Source organism: Phaethon aethereus (assembly GCF_964289735.1).
Source record: "Phaethon aethereus genome assembly, chromosome: 8".
Taxonomy (NCBI): domain Eukaryota; kingdom Metazoa; phylum Chordata; class Aves; order Phaethontiformes; family Phaethontidae; genus Phaethon; species Phaethon aethereus.
In genome coordinates this window covers 15,450,806-15,468,197 of record NC_138584.1, presented here as the reverse complement: position 1 = coordinate 15,468,197, position 17,392 = coordinate 15,450,806, and the positions used below count along the sequence as shown (strand labels likewise).

The 17,392-nt window shown below is 41.0% G+C and overlaps 1 protein-coding gene across 2 annotated transcripts in view; it reads right to left on the bottom strand.

The window, feature by feature from the left end:
* DPYD (dihydropyrimidine dehydrogenase) overlaps nucleotides 1-17,392 on the bottom strand; it is a gene marked incomplete at both ends in the record, with an annotated part of 369,496 nt that overhangs the window by 90,410 nt on the left and 261,694 nt on the right. For both annotated transcript variants that reach the window (XM_082002991.1, XM_082002992.1), the window contains 2 exons: nucleotides 4,650-4,769; nucleotides 5,685-5,805. In XM_082002991.1, the coding sequence (XP_081859117.1) occupies nucleotides 4,650-4,769; nucleotides 5,685-5,805 (241 nt within the window). The remainder of the gene's footprint in view (nucleotides 1-4,649; nucleotides 4,770-5,684; nucleotides 5,806-17,392) is intronic.

The window sequence follows — 17,392 nt, the reverse complement described above, 5'->3', positions numbered from 1 at the left end:
GTACCCAGCCGCTGCCAGGCCGCCGGCCCCCTCAGCACAGGCGGCTGCCCCAGCTGCCACAGGCGCCATGGAGCACCTTCCTGCCCTCAGGCCCTGCGGGCTGGCGGGCGGCAGCCAGGCCTCAGCTTTCAGCAAGCAGAGAGAGGGGCTGGCCTGCAGCCTTATTTTGGGGTGCAAAGTGCTGACTTCTGTGTTTTGGGCTGCTGGTGGCTTACCTCCAGCTTTCTGCTGGCCTCCTCCTCTCACTCGCTGCAGCAGTCCACCGAGGCACAGGGCTCCTTCAGCTCTCGGGGGCGCGAATGGAAGCGCAGAGCGCAGAGGACAGAGCATGTTTCTCTACGCGACGTCAAGGGAGGAACGTGTCACTGCTGGAGGTGGTGGGCCCTAAGCACAGCAGCTTCTGCTTTTCACTCTCTGAAGCAAAAACACCCTTTCAGAGACAGCAACCGCTATACTAGCAGGCGATGCTACTGAAGGTAGGGAGCGTTTCCTATGATTTATGTGTAACGAGAAGGGGAAAAAAGATAAGCAAGCCCAGACTGATCTAAAATCCAGTTTAATCCGGCACTCCAGAAATTCTCCATTGCGAGCACTTCCTCACTGGCTGGGGGGTGCTGAGGGTCACCAGCTTTGGGCCTAGGCACGTTTCAGGACTGACTGAGGGGGCCGGGCGCCCAGCTCCCACCGCACCTGCGGCCCCGCGGCCCCACGGGCACTGCACCCTGCCAGGCAGAGACACCTGCCACGCTTCCTGCACCTCTGGCCAAGTGAGCGCCATGTCCAGTCCAGAACAGAACTAAGATCACAGAATCACAGAATCACTAAGGTTGGAAAGGACCTTCAAGATCATCAAGTCCAACCATTAATCCAGCGCCACCATGTCCCCTAAACCATGTCCTGAAGCGCCACATCCACACGTTTTTTGAACACTTCCAGAGATGGTGACTCCGCCACCTCCCTGGGCAGCCTGTTCCAATGCCTGACCACCCTCTTGGTGAAGAAATTTTTCCTAATATCTGATCTAAACCTCCCCTGGTGCAACTTGAGGCCCTTTCCTCTCATCCTATCGCTGGTTACTTGGGAGAAGAGACCAACACCCTCGTCGCCACAACCCCCTTTCAGGTAGTTGTAGAGAGCGATAAGGTCTCCCCTCAGCCTCCTCTTCTCCAGACTGAACAACCCCAGTTCCCTCAGCCGCTCCTCATAAGACTTGTGCTCCAGACCCCTCACCAGTTTCGTTGCCCTTCTCTGGACACGCTCAAGCACGTCAGCATCCTTCTTGTAGTGAGGGGCCCAAAACTGAACACTGTATTCAAGCTGCGGCCTCACCAGTGCTGAGTACAGGGGCACGATCACTTCCCTACTCCTGCTGGCCACACTATTTCTGATACAGGCCAGGATGCTCTTGGCCTTCTTGGCCACCTGGGCACACTGCCAGCTCACGTTCAGCCGGCTGTCAACCAGCACCCCCAGGTCCCTTTCCGCCGGGCAGCTCTCCAGCCACTCCTCCCCAAGCCTGTAGCATTGCATGGGGTTGTTGTGGCCAAAGTGCAGGACCCGGCACTTGGCCTTATTAAACCTCATACAGTTGACCTCAGCCCATTGATCCAGCCTGTCCAGATCCCTCTGCAGAGCCCTCCTACCCTCCAGCAGATCAACACTCCCACCCAACTTGGTGTCATCTGCAAACTTACTGGGGGAACACTCGATCCCTTCATCCAGATCATCAATAAAGATATTGAACAAGACCAGCCCCAGAACCGAGCCCTGGGGAACACCGCTTGTGACCGGCCACCAGCTGGATTTAACGCCGTTCACCACAACTCTCTGGGCTCAGCCATCCAGCCAGTTCTTTACCCAGCGAAGAGTAAACCTGTCCAAGCCACGAGCCGCCAGTTTCTCCAGGAGAATGCTGTGGGAGACGCTGTCAAAGGTTTTACTCAAGCCCAGGTAGACAACATCCACAGCCTCTCCCTCATCCACTAGGCGGGTCAACTGGTCATGGAAGGAAATCAGGTTGGTCAAGCAGGACCTGCCTTTCATGAACCCATGATGGCTGTGCCTGATCCCTTGGTTGTCCTGCACATACCCTGTGAGCACCCTCAAGACGAACCACTCCATGATCTTCCCCGGTACGGAGGTCAGGCTGACAGGCCTGTAGTTCCCAGGATCCTCCTTAAGATCCGGGCAACTGGAAAAAGTCCAGGAAGCGAGATACAGCTTGGCTGAGCCCTACACCTGCTCTAGGTTTGCACAGTAGAGAACATGATAAACCAGCTGTGCTTTGGTAAAACACACAGAAAATGGACCAGACTTACTGCTTCTGTAACAGTGCTGACTTTCACTTAAACAAGTAATTCCCTCTTGAGAGGAATTATTTGAAAAAACAACAAAAACTTACTATCAGATAATAGAACAGAACACGAAGTTTAAGCAAATCAAAATAGAAAACCAATACTTTACACTATGAAGCGACTTTCATGCCAGGACCACAGAGCACTCCCCAACAAGCCTGTAGGCTTTAGGTGGTGCTACTGCCATTTCACAGACAGGAGAAATAAAGCACGGAAAGGTCAAGTGTCTGGCTGCAGGCCACGCGGCTGAGCCCCGGCACAGCTGGGAACAGACCTCAGAAGTAAGGCGACCCTGCCCCTTGCTCTGACAAGACGACACGCTCTCCCATTTTTTGTCTTCTTGGAAGCTTGCTAGCTCTCCTGATTTAAAATTGCTTTCCTGCTTTTGTAAATTTGTATACTGCTATACCCTGATAGCTGAGCAGAAAGTATTGCAATGAGTTGCAGAACCTATTGACTTTATTGGCTCTGTGGCTTTCTTTTGCGCAATGAGTTGTGGGACTGAGACCTCACGATGTCAATTATCAGCAAGAAACCTTTATATATCTGCCTGCAACAATATGCTCTTTCAAAGCATAATAAATTGACAGCACTTCCAGTGGTTTTCATATTTTTTAAATAACAATATCTGCGTCATAAATAATGATGCATCCTAAAATGACATTTTCTATCTCTTCTGATACATGTAAAACTTCAGGAAAAAAAATATTTTTATACTTATACACACAGATATATAAAAACAAAAGAAACAAAGAACCTCTCCTCAGGTCCCATTTATAACAGAACTATAAACCACAGAAATGGTGGTACATCCTCCCTTATAGCTGAGCATCCAGGTGCCACTGTAATTTACGCTACATACATGTTTTAAATTTGTGACATGAGACACACACTTTTCATAATGCAGTCATTTCATAGATTTTATTAGACAGACTTACAGTAGGAAGGAATATTCAGAAATTGCAACTTAAATGAGAAAATGTGAATGGTGTTACTTACATAAAATACTACCGCAATAGTTCTTTTATTAATTTTTAATGCACAGCACCCACTGTGACCTCCTTTATTCTTTTGCTGTCAACATGGCAGGCTAGAGAAATTGAAATGGGCTGTAGCCGTTCTCTTCTTGTTCCTCTCTTCCTCCCATTTTGCATAATATTAAAATATAACATCTTATTGGACTGTCACTGTGAAATAATCATTATGCAATAGGCATAACGATTTTTTCTGATTGTTATCTCTTCCTTGCTTTTCAGCATTCTCTAAAAAATTCCAAATTCCATGTAGTTATCTAAGGCAATAAGGCAATTTTCCACTGAATACACTCATCTGAATTAAAGTTTGTTTAAAAGGTATCTTTTGCTACATTTATTATGGTTCTCTAAGGATAACACCAGTCACATAAAATAAAGCATTTTTTGCCTGTCTGGTCTCCTCTGATTACATTTCTGGGGTGAGGTAGGAGGCGGGTCCGATAAAATAGTGTTTGACTCAATCAGGAGGATGCTATTACTTCTGTTATGTATATTTACTGCTACCTCTATCACCAAGGAGACTAATCTCCATACCAGCAAAGTCAAGAAGCTCACAGTATTGTCTTTGCAGGGCCAAGTTCATGTTGTCACAGCAACAGAGTGCACAGGGTCAACAGATTAATACATTAGTGTGCACAGGCACTGAACTGGAGTGTAAAAGTTTTGTTGCTGGTTTTAAAATTAAACTGTAAAACAGGACTTGGAAATACGGCCTACACAAGATATTCATGTATATCTCAAGGAATAGGCTACAAAAATATGCACATATTTGCCTAATACAGTCTATCATTTTTACCACAGCAGGACGAGGAAGAAATAACCTTCTTGGAAGAGGTGCACTTGGTGAGAAGGAGGGAGGAAGGCTGGAGTTCAGGCTATGAAACATACACTGCATTTGGATTGTTGATATTTCCCCCTGCGATGCCCTTTCATTAGCCTCTGTCTAACGTGGGGCTTGACAATTGTGACAGAATGAAAAATTTGAGGAAAAGCGAGGGTCACGAGAGAAGAGATTTCCTTCCCTCTCCAGCGACCCTATCACAGTATTCTGATGCAGCACTTTACCATTAAGGAAAGGGCAACCCAAGAGCCTTCACACTTAATCTGTTCCATCTGTCATGACTATTAGAAACATTGACCAGCAGTGAGCTTTAAGGACTCGGTGTGACTGCAGACATGATATTCTAGCCCACTACAAGGACCTCCTGATGTTTTGAAAGCCTCCAAGGAAGTACCATGCATCAGAAAGGGCAACACCTACCTGACATGCCACCGTATGTGGTCCTCAGTCCTCTACCAACTGCTGGCCAAGGTGTGCTGTCTGCTTTCAGTCCCATCAGTCCTGACACAGTATTGGTGGCTGTAACACCATCTGCGCCACCTGTGAAAGAAAAGGTCAGTCACTTTTTGTTAAATCATGTGTATAAGAACAAGAGAGGAAAAAATACAGCAGAAAAACTTGAAACTGTAAAATAACTAGAAATTCAAATAAACAGATGAAGACAGAAAGCAATAAACTGTAAGGGGATGCGCAGAAGGGTCCTTAAGATCAATCCTGAACTGATAAATTTAACACTAGCTTCAAGGCAGGCTGCATCAGTTGAAAGAGCTGTAAGACCACACATGGGAAACACTGGGGATGACAGGCAGATCTCTGCCCTTCCGCTGTGTGGGACAGAACCTGATATAGTGGTTGGTCAACACCTGGAGGTGGCCCAGCAGAGGGATCACTTCCTCCAAGCTGATGACACCAACTCTGCGTTGATGGAGCCAGCCCATATTCTCATTTCCCGTTGTGAGCAGCAAGGTGAAATGAACAATGTGACAGAGAAACGATGACCATGGTTCTAAGTGATGGATTAATACACTTAGTTGCAAAGTAATTTCCTGCTGTGTTGTACTTTAAGGTCTACGGAAAAAAAAAATATATATCTATACCTTCAAATGGTGTATTTCTGTTTTCTCAGGACACACACACCATTTTCCTGACCAAATGTAGGAATAGGGGAATTTACAGTGGTGTGGTAAACATATAAATATGATAGAAATAGGAGTGTGCAGACAAATACACATATATGATTTACTGTTAACAGTCTAATATAATTCTTTTCATATATTACTATATTCTAGAAACATGGACAAAATTAGGAGGTCTTTGATCACTGTGCTTATTCTACATACATCAAATAAACTATTCTCATATTAGTTTCTGTTGTTATTATTCCAGCAACACCCCTATCTTCCCCCATCCAGCAAATTAGTAAATCTGCACAGCTTGTGCACTGGAGTCAGTTACCTTCCTGTGCAGCCATTGCAATATTCACAATATCAGTGACATTTGGGGTCAGCTTGGCAAAGAAAGGAATCTGAACAGCTTGTCTAACCCAGCGACAGATGTTCCGTACCAGCTCTGGATCCTGTTCAAATAGGTCAGATAAATATAGAACATAATTAAAAGTAATAGGAACAAAAGGTATATCAAGGAAATAGAAAACTTTGCTATAAGTGGCTATACTGTGATTTTGCGAAATTACACATCAGGATTGAACCTCATCTCATTAGTTAACTTATTTCAGACATATCAAGTGACTGCAAATCCAGGTTAGTTCATGAAAAAATGAAAATTGGTGCTTTTTTCCCCCAAAAGACAAAGATAACACACAATATCCCCTTCCCAGAGAGGGCAAAATATCATTTTGGATGACAGAGACTTTCTTTACCTATTTATTTTAAAAATTATTTTTCAGTCTTAATAACTCACTGTATGTAAGGTATATTGAAAACAATGAGTAGCCTATAAAATAATGTGAACCTGAAGCATTGGCTGATCATTCCTTGATCAGAACAACAAGGATGGGTCGAGGTGCAGGGCTATCAGAGTGCAATTCAGCACTTCTGAACTCTCCTCTGACTTCAGAGAATAACTTGGGTTGGCCATAGTGCAAATGAAAGATCAAAATCTTCTCTGCTAAAGCCAGAAATCGAAATCTTCAAGTGTTGGCTTTTCATGATTTCCAGGCATTTACTTCCCTTACGGAACACGTCTCATGTAGACAGTAATCAACTATCCTTTTCATTGAAAACAGCCTGGTGGAACTAACGTTCTGCGTCTGGCACATATAACGGTTATTGTTCAATATAACTCTTCGGGTATAGGTTGTTGTTTTTTTCTGTTGGCTATTGAGACTGCTCTTCAACAAATACCTTAAAATTTGCAATACTGATGCATGTAGAACATAGCGCATGGTCTGGTTAAAAACTGAATGGTGCTATTACAAGATTTAGTACAAGTATAACCTGTGGGTAGGCCAACTGGTACCGCAGCAATTATTTACATTTACTAAATCTTTAGCACTCTCTCAGATAATTAAGTCTGTCATATATGAATAATTTTCTCCCATTTGGTTATTGTAAAAATTCAGAAAGCTGCATTGCTATGTAGTAACTCAAAACAGGATAAGCCTAAATAAGTTTAGTTTAAAACAATCCAGTGGACACCAAGGTTGTCAGTCGAGTGAACACACAGGAAATATCCTCCTGTTCTTTTTTCTTTTTAAACCAATGGTTAAATACAAACAAAAAACCCCCACAGGCTGTGTTCCTGGAAAGGACAGAGTGCTTGACATGAATAGTAAAACCCTGAGACTTTGCTGTGCCATTACAATAAAAATGGTGATCTCCCCACCCATGCAGCTTCCATGAAATATGTATGAACGCTGGCAGTATGAAAGTAGTTGCATTTCTGACTTTCATTTCTGTTTTGAATTTCCTTGAGGCCCAATGCAGAAATAAGAGACCCTCTAGAAGACATGAACTGTGTATCCTTTATGTTAATTCTTCTCCTTAGAAATCCTTGTAATAATGTTCCTTTGTACAAATCCTTGTAACAAATATGTTGGCACCACATAACTCATTATGCTCACTTTATCATGCTTATAGTGCTGCCATAAAAATTCTTACTCCAACACACACTAACACCTAAAAAAAAATACAATTATTTTAATTCATATTGAATAACTTATTGGGAGATCTCTTTCATTCATATAAAACCCATTTCCAATTTACCTAAGGCAATTTAACTAGTTTGTCTTTCTTAAGAAATAATCATTTGGCCTTTTTTTCCCAAAAGTAAGTAAAGACCTTCATCTTCCATCAGTTCTGTTTCTCTCACACCATGCAACAAATGCAATGGAAGGATCTTCAATTTCTTAACTAGTAAACAGTTTAAAGATCAAATTGCACAGCACATGTTTAGACAAAGCCCTTTTGAAAGGTTCACTTGTATCACGTGTGGAAAACTGCCCTTTTCGGTACCCATAAAACCACAGGTAACTTAATAGAAAAATAATTTGAAAACTCAACTAAAGGAAGTGAAATCTTTGATTTTACTTCACTGAATATTCCAAGGGAAAAATAGGAATGTTTAGTGAGGAAACATGGAAAAAATGAAAAAAGTTAACACAGTACTTTGCTGCATAGCGAGACAGTCACTGATAGGAATCAGAAAGTGTTGAATTTTATACAAAAAATTAGACTTTCCATTAAATTTGACAAGTTTGGATTGAAACGGGTATTCTTAAAACTGATTTTTCCCTGTAATCTTTTATCTAATTAATTTGCTCATTAAATAAATACCATATAAAGATAATGCTGTATACCCTAAAAAAAAAAATAGCTTTTACCCTTATGCCACCCCCAAAACACATGCAAATGTGACAGATCTCACTGCTTCCCTTTTCAGTGCGAGTCCTACAGGGAACCTGTACTGGAGCATCCAGCCGAGCCACCCTCCCACCCTCCTCCTCCGCCTCCTCCCGCCGCTCGGCCGCCAGCCCCCTCCTGCTGCAGTGGCCAACCTCAGCGAGCCACCTGAGCCCACCCCCCCCTCGCTGTAGTGACATCGCCAGTGGCCAGTGGCCACAGCAGCTGCATGCCTGAGCTTCCCTGCTGCCAGAGGGATTTCTGTGCCGTGAAGCCACTGCATGAGGATACCAGAGCTCAAAGAGGAATTACATCCCCACCCGCTTTTATCTGTAATATCACATTTTCTTCTTTAGGTCATTAAGAAAAGGTTATTCATTCGCTTATAAAATTCATAATTTCCTGCTATATTGACACTGAGGACTTGGAAAAATGCATCCTAAGTGATCAGATGATAGAAAACAGAAGATATTGGTGTCACTGGACAGCTAATTTTCATCTGAAATGAGTGAACTACGCACACACAATCCAGTGGAAGTTCACTGGATGGTGTACGACCTCTCCATAGAAGTTTGCCTTTGGACTGAGAACAATTTGTAGCGGTCATACAAGAACACAACTTTTGAGAAAGATTTAAGTGATTAGAAATAGAGAATTCACTTCTAAGTGCAATCATTGACTAAAGAAACTACCCCAGTTTGAAATGCAATTCAAAACTTGAGATTTCTGAGAATACTAATTTATCATAGTCAGCAAAGTTTTGCACTCGGGTGCAAATTTAACAAGGTGAGAAGCCTGGTACCAAAAATTCGTTTTAAAGAGGCTACGTACAGGCTTCATTTTGCCCAATTCATTTAGCTGATTCAGGGCCTCCCATTGACTCAGATTAAGGACTGACCCCAATTTACAAATTGCATTTACTGATTCTTAGCAGAGATTGGATTTATAAAACATTCAAAGGATGAGCAAGTAACTTGTAAGTAAATGAATCTTGAGGCACATAAATCACATTACAAAAAATACCTGTCACTGCTAATACAACATAAATACATTTTTTTACCCCAGTCCAACTTTATGAAAGTGTCTGCACTTTTTATCATTGATAAAGTGGTTGTTGAAGCCTGGATAGTTAAGAACTACTTCCTAAATGGCTTGATATGTAATATGTTATTAGCTGTAAAAAGAGCTGGGCATTTACATTTGTAAAATCAACAATATGAACTAACTAAAATATTACTCTGCATCATGCAGTACAGGATTTTAATGCTTTTGGTTCAAAGTGTACCATGTTGCTATAAATTATCTTCTTCTATTACACATAACTAGGTTTGTTGGTTCTCTCACTAATGATGATATAGTGCGATTGTTACAGAATGTGTAGCATAATTTTGCTCTGTGTGTCAATCCAGAAGAATGAACAAATGCTTCAATGGACGGTAACATCCATTGGTAGCACACTTCATTTATCTGCTGGTTTTTTGTTGTTTTTTTTTAAACAAACACCATTTAAATGAAAGGCTGGTGAAATTATCATCAGCTAAACCATAATATTGATTCATGCACTGTACCTACAGGAATCTGTTGGTAATTTAATACCATATAAAGTCTCTTTTGGTATGAGATGTACATCAGTGTGTCTTCTGTCTTCCTGTTCTTAATCAAATATTGCTTGTTTATTCCGAAGGCACAGGAGATTTGACTGTTCCAGGGGTTGTCTTTTTACTTCCCTAAGCAGCAGTACAGAATCATTTTTCCTGAATATTCATTATAGCCTTGGGCTAGATGGAGCTTTTAATCCTAACTACTCATTGCCAATGGGTAGATATACTAGAGGAAAAACAACTATTCACCTTTTTTTCTAAATGATCACATGATAAGCTTAACTACAACCATAACTATAAGAATAAGTCCTCAGAAATTAAAGCAGCAAGTTGTCTACTGATTGCATTTGGCATTGGTAATGAGATGAATCCCACGTCCTATCACCCCCAAGGCAGACACATCCTGCATGTTTAAAAAGGAGTGTGAAAATGCTGTGCATAGAGTAGGTCACCTCTCCTTGTGTTTCATGGAAAGAAACAAAATCATGAAGTGATTACCACAGAAATGTCTGGCTGTAGTTTTTTTTACATTTTGGAAATTTTTACTATGACGGCTTTTCAGTGTTCTTGCAGGGTCCTCACTACCCTGTTACAGCACAATCTTTACACGGAATACAGAACACCTCTCTGAGGCAGGGAAGTACTATTTTACCTGTCTCCTGCGAAGAGAGGACAGTCAGATAGACTGAGATGCACCTCCTCAAACTCACCTTGTTTCGGTGCCCAGTTTTTAGTAAGTCATTTACATAGGGATCTGAAAGGGTCTGTCTCGCAGAAAACTGTACCTGATTCTTCAGAATACCTTAAACCATAACAAACCATGAGATGCTGTCCACATTAATGAAAGAAATATTTTTAATACTGGAATTTAGTCAATTTTTTTTCAGAGTATTTGAATAATGCAAAAGATAGAAATATAACTACTTTAGGGTAATGAACATGCTTTTCTTAACTTTGCAAACAGTCCTGGAAAAGAACGTATGTGTGAGTGTATGTACATATGTATGTGTGCATATATAAAAAATACAAATGTCAGTCTGAGAGACGTCATAAAAATAAACCAGTCACAGAATTTCCCCCAAGAACTTCAGAAGGAAGATTACCACTCAGTAGAGCACATTAGCTGATCTTCTCTAATTAGTGCTACAGAAAATGGACCATACCATGCAATCTTCAGCCCATCCCTAATTACTACAATGGTGGCACTTCTGTCTCACTAGGAACAGGGTAAGGACCTTTGCAGTTGTGGAAATTACAAAAACATAACTCTTCTCAGACAGAATATGTACATACATATGTATGAAGGCTTTCTTACATAGGACTACTGGAGTTATCATTACAGGTCATGCTAATGACTCGTGCAAGCCCATTATCCTATGTGGTGGGTTAACCATGGCTGGATGCCAGGTGCCCCCCAAAGCTGCTCCATCACTCCCCCTCCTCAGCCAGACAGGGGAGAGGAAATGGAACGAAAGGTTCGTGGGTCGAGGTAAGGACAGGGGCAGAGCACTCACCGATTACCATCGTGGGCAAAACAGACTCGACTTGGGGAAATTGGTTTAATTTATTACCAATCAAATCAGAGTAGGATAATGAGAAACAAAACTGAATCTTAAAAACACCTTCTCCCCACCCCTCCCTTCTTCCCAGGCTCAACTTTACTCCTGAATTCTCTGCCTCCTCCCCACCAGCGGTGCAGGGGGACAAGGAATGGGGGCTGTGGTCAGTTCATCACACCTTGTCTCTGCTGCTTCTTCCTCCTCAGGGGGAGGATTCCTCACACTCTGCCCCTGCTCCAGCGTGGGGTCCCTCCCACAGGAGACAGTCCTCCACAAACTTGTCCAACATGAGTCCTTCCCACAGGCTGCAGTTCTTCATGAGCTGCTCCAGCCTGGGTCCCCCACGGGTGCCGTCCTTCAGGAACAGGCTGCTCCAGCCTGTGTCCCTTCCACAGGTGCCGTCCTTCAGGAACAGGCTGCTGCAGTGTGGGTCCCCCCCACGGGGTCACAAGCCCTGCCAGCAAACTTGCATGGGCTCTTCTCTCACCATGGCTCCACAGGTCCTGCCAGGAGCCTGCTCCAGTGTGGGTTTCTCATGGGGTCACAGTCTCCTTCAGGCATCCACTTGGTCTGGTGTGGGGTCCTCCCCTCAGCTGCGGGTGGAGATCTGCTCCAGTGTGGAGCTCCGTGGCCTGTAGGGTCACAGCCGGCCTCACCATGGGCTTCACCACAGGCTGCTGGGGAATCTCTGCTCCAGCACCTGGAGCCCTCCTGCCCCTCCTTCTGCCCTGACCTTGGTGTCTGCAGGGCTGTTTCTCTCACATGTTCTCACTCCTCTCTCTGGCTGCAGTTGCCCTTTTTTTTCCTCCCTTCTTAACTCTCTTCTCCCAGAGGTGCTACCACCGTCGCTGATGGGCTCGGCCTTGGCCAGCGGCGGGTCCGTCTTGGAGCCGGCTGGCACTGGCTCTGTCAGACACAGGGGAAGCTTCTAGCAGCTTCTCACAGAAGCCCCTCCTGTACTTCTGCCCTCCACCCTGCAAAACCTTGCCACGCAAACCCTATACATCCTGACTGTGGTGACGGAAAGTTCTAGATGGCACAGAGAATGTTGCAAGATCCATTAGGACCTTGAATGTAAAGTCCTTAAATCTCATCTATCGCTGTCTACAATGACCTAAACAACGAAGTTTCAGAAATTAAGACACTTTATTCTATTTAATGCAAGCATAAGTCTGATCTTCCTTATAAACCTCAAGTCTTTGATGGCCACAAAACTATTCTTATATATATCTCTTGCCAATGAGTTTCATGGTTAAATCATGCATTATGTCAACGTGTTTGCAATTTTAAAACTGATACTAAGTTACAGAGGACTTATTTCGTCTTTGTATTAATTTAATAAACATGAAGCTGACATGGGATTTCTTCTACATGGTCAGTAGGCAAGTGGCACCAAGAGTCCCTCATCAGTGCATTCTTCTGGTGACAAAACTTTGTCTGAGAAGCTGTTAGTTTAAATGCTTTTTATATGTGTCTATCACATATTTTCCAGATCAAACATGGATCCAGAAATCCATTAGGAAATCAGAATTAAAAAAAAAAATCAAAATTTCTCTCTGTGTCAAAAGCTACTCTTTTGCTATTCCTTCAAATGTGATGAAAAAGTAAAAGCATGGGAATTTCAGCTGAAAGCATTGCAAATTAGTACCTTTAGCATTCACCTTTTTTTCCCCCCATATTACTCTTTGTCTTTTCCACAGCTATCTTTTCTCCCTCCTCCTATGAGATGTCCTCCTATGAGATGTCTAACATTGCCTTCATAAAACTCTCTGTCTCTAAACCTACTCAAAATTTCCACAATACCTAAATACAGAATTGCAGTCAGTCACAATAGCAAAAGTGACACCATTTCCGAATCTCATGGTTAATTTTACTGTCTACTCACATCCTAGAAAGGGGCAGTTTAGATTGTGTATTTGTCCCATTTCAAACTTAATTGAAGATAACAATTTGTTTAAAGCCTGTCAAATTAAGGGAAGGATTTCCCAGGATAGAAGATGAATAACTCTACTACTCATCTGGAGTAAAAAAAGCTTCCTCATTCCTCAGGAAATTTGACAGCTTTTGGTCAACATCTATTGACCGCAGCTGTCAAAAAGAAAGAAATGAAGCAGCTTAACATAAGGCAGGAATAACAGTTTTCACAGCTGTATGTGAAGCTATCTATATATATTACAAAAAAAATTTAAAAATGCCTAAATTACTTCAAAGGCTTTGGGTCAGCCTGGTCAACCCCACAAAAATGAAGCTGCTGGATGAGAGCTTATATCCTTCTGGCTAGAATCTATGATATGATGTGATGTGAAACCAATGCCACAAAATAAACTTTTAGAGATAACGACAATATGTGAATTCAGAACTCTCAGTCAATACTGCACTGCCTTTTGGCATGAGAACCGAAGTATACTGCAGGTACTGGAAGCCTTTTCCATTAATTTAGCAAATAAAAATGACTTCCAAATCTCATTAGACACCGTCAGCAAAATGGTACAGGAAAATCCCATTCAGGATAAAAATTCAAAAATGTCCGTAAAATGGATAATGTCATATTTTGCTCTGGTAGAATCAAAATGTTTTGTTCCAGTTTAGGCGTTCAGCTTTTATTAACTTGCACTTTCAAACAAGAGGTTTCAAAATGACATGGGGTTGTAAGGTTTTATTTTGGGAAAGAATTTCTAAAAGACCAGAGATAAATATGAGAAGAATTAAGCAAGGTAACATAGTAACCGTTTAACTCCACTACCATAGCAACAATAAGTACTGTGACTATTGCTCACTAGTATAATTCAAGGATACACTTATTTTCTACTCTCTTACATACTCTAAAAATGTTCCTCTCTTAAAAAAAGCATTTAAAACAAGCCTACTGGGTAAATTGAGACATTTATGTTATTTCTACATAAGTGTTCTCTTTATAATTTGAAAAAAACCTGTAATATTTTTAAACTGAAGGGATATCACATGGCTTATATAACTAAGCGTGTACAGCTAGTGAAACAAGCACATTTTTGCTTACAAAAACTGCAGATTAAGATGTAGAAGTATAGCTCGGAAAATTCCCAGTAGCTTTTACAGACTACATTCTTTTTTTTGTTACAGTCTTTTCACTCAGGCAAAAACATTACCATTCGAAGACCATGTAAGGACTCCATTTATTTTTAATTTTTTATTTTAATTTCTTTTTTTTTTTTATATTTAATGGGAGTAATGAGTCCCAATTTATACATGTTTTTGCCAAAGTAAAAATATAAGCAAGAGCCTGGTGACCCGATTCAACTTTTTTTTTTTATTTTCTCTGGGAAATTACAAGAACTAAAAACCCCCTGCCATCTAGCTCCATTCTGAAATGCTAGGACTTTATTACTTTAAAGTAAAGCTGCAAGCATGGTGTCATGATTTGATCAGCTGCTCTTCAGATCAGTTGCTTCAAGTTCCACTTGGGGGAGCCTAACTGAGATTCTCCTTTTTTTCCAGTGATACCAATGTGTCACTGGGCAAAATCAAGTCACTCTCGATTAGGTCCAGGCTTTGGTCATGGCTGAATTGAGAAGTCAAAGCTCTGAGACCCAGTCTATTCTGTGAGAGATAACAGCAGGTATTGAGAAAAGCCAACATGAGACTATGACACTACTGTGGTTCCTACTTCTCACAGTTAGGTTACTTTGAAAAACTTTGGGGGGAAAAAAAACAAAAGAGGTGCACATAAAAAGGGAACTTCAAATTTAACACTGTTTAACAAAATAAAGCTTAAAAGGCTCATAAAAGGTTTTCAAAGAATCAGAATTTCTTAACACATTTCAATTTTAGCAGTTCCCCATCTCCCTCTTCTTTCTTACTCTCATTTGGTATCACAATTACTGTTTCTCCCTTCTCCAGCTCTACAGTTAGAACATTTGAAAGATGTTAAAAGCCTAAGACAAATAGCCTTTGATAACCTCTCTCTATTCCAAATGAAAAAATGGGAACAATAAGTTGTTACAGCATTTCCTTATTGTAGTAGACTACCGGAGCTGCACAAATGAATGATGCTTAACAGTACATTTAAAAAATAAACAAACCCAAAACCCAACACTCCAAAGCTTTTTAACATATCTCATCTAACAGCGGCCAATATTAACATAGGTCAATATCCAAACTCAAGAATACATTTATCAAAGTGCTGTGTGGGAGATCCACTCTGGATACCTTATTAGCAGCATGGCACTCCTACACCCCTTCTTTGATAATGTAGCACCTAATGACTGAAAAGATAACTAACGTGAAGACAAGGTCAAAAATGAGCTGGAAATTTTTGATTGACCAGTACACAAAAGTACAAAACATAGATTTGTGTTGGGAGTTAGAGCAACGATAAGAGAGATGTCAAGATCAAGCTCAACTGAGACTTGAAAGGTTTGTGGCTGTCTTTAGTCAGCTTTGCAACTACTCCCTTTTTCAGATCACATAAAAGCTCTCTGTTTTCTCCCCTGCACTAAAAGAAAAACAATTCAATTTATTTTGAAAACTGAGTCCTCTCTCTAAGGAGGTGGTCAAACCATAAGGTTTTTCTTTATTCCAAATTTGGTTTTTTGGGTTTTTAATTTAAAATGTTAATCTAAGCAGCCAGAAGAAATACCATTGTTAGAAAACTTTCTACTTTTAAAATTAACTATAAGGCTTTTTTTTTAAATTGTTATAGCTATATGGTAGGAAAAACTCTCTCTCTGTTTCATTGACACAGGTCAGTTAAAACTGTAGCGATCATTATTTACAGCTATTGATTTTAATGCAACATTAAAGGAGTCAGACACAACTATTATTTTCTTTGGTTGTCAGAATAAAGGTTAATAATAGTTGGCCTGAAAGGGCGAAGCACAGATTGTCAATTCAAATTAGCAAATCATTTGTTCTGATACCAACCGGGCCTAAACATTCCAAGTGAAAAATGTGAAACTGCACATTTACATTTTATAAAATTATTGGAGACACTAACTGGAAAGATTTGTTTATCAACAGCATTGGTATATGTAAAGTGTTGACAAAAATGTCTTTTTACCCCTCACAGAACAAAATGTTTTATCTCGGTTGTTTCTAGCCAACGAAAATAATGTTTTGCATATCACTGTAAAGAAGTGGTACACAGCATGATTAAACAATATTTCAGCTCTTTAGTTCACACAGAGGTTACCTGCTAGAAGGCATAAAGGTTTGATTAGGTTTACGTCATACATGAAACATTTTAAAGGGAAGCACAGAACTCGAATACATGAGTGGTGCAGCTTTTCTTTTGGTCAAGTAGGCAAGCTCTCAGTTCTTTCCTATAATAGAGGCAGCAAATACCAAAAAATTGAGGAAACCATAAACCTTCGAAACAACCAAACTAAGGAATTTAAAACCTGTGCTCTGAGAAGGACTTCCCACTCAATTTTAAAATGCTCATCATATGGGCCTGTATTCATATCTGGTCTGCTGTAAAGAGCAAGCCTCCTAGCACACTAACTTTACTAGGAGGTGAGGCAAAATTAACAAAGCATAAGCCTAGTCCTGAACATTCTCATGTAGGCAGTGAAGAGACTAGTTAACACACTGTCAATTAACCTTATCAGATGGTGGCATAAAACTGAAACCACAGAAAGAGAAAGCTACTAATATGCACTGCGTAACTATTATTGTGCACTAAGATGAACAATCTTAAAATATTTTATTTTACCTGCACATAGATACTTGTTGCTGATCATTTCCTTCCCAATAAATCCTGTCTACCATACATCATCAGTATGAACAACTGCAATACCTTATGCTGCAACCACATATCCAAAGGCAAAGCAGTCCGCAGGATCTAGACATTTAACCCAAACATTCAGTCATGTAGACCACAGAAGTATGCTTGCCTGAGTCTTCTACATTTGGCTTTTCTGAAAGCTTCTCAGTGCATTAAAATACAACTGCAAGAATAAGTTGCCATTTGGTTTAAAAAAAAAAAATCATGGTTTTCTTTCTTTCTGGGAAGCACTCGCTATATACTCCATTGTAGACAGACTAGTGAAGTGTCATTAAAACAGCCCAAATCTTTTTGTTCCCTTTTTAAACAACAGCAGGTCACTGATATTTTGGCTGAACTGACCTTCTTTGTGACATCTGTCATCCATAATGTGGACTCCAGC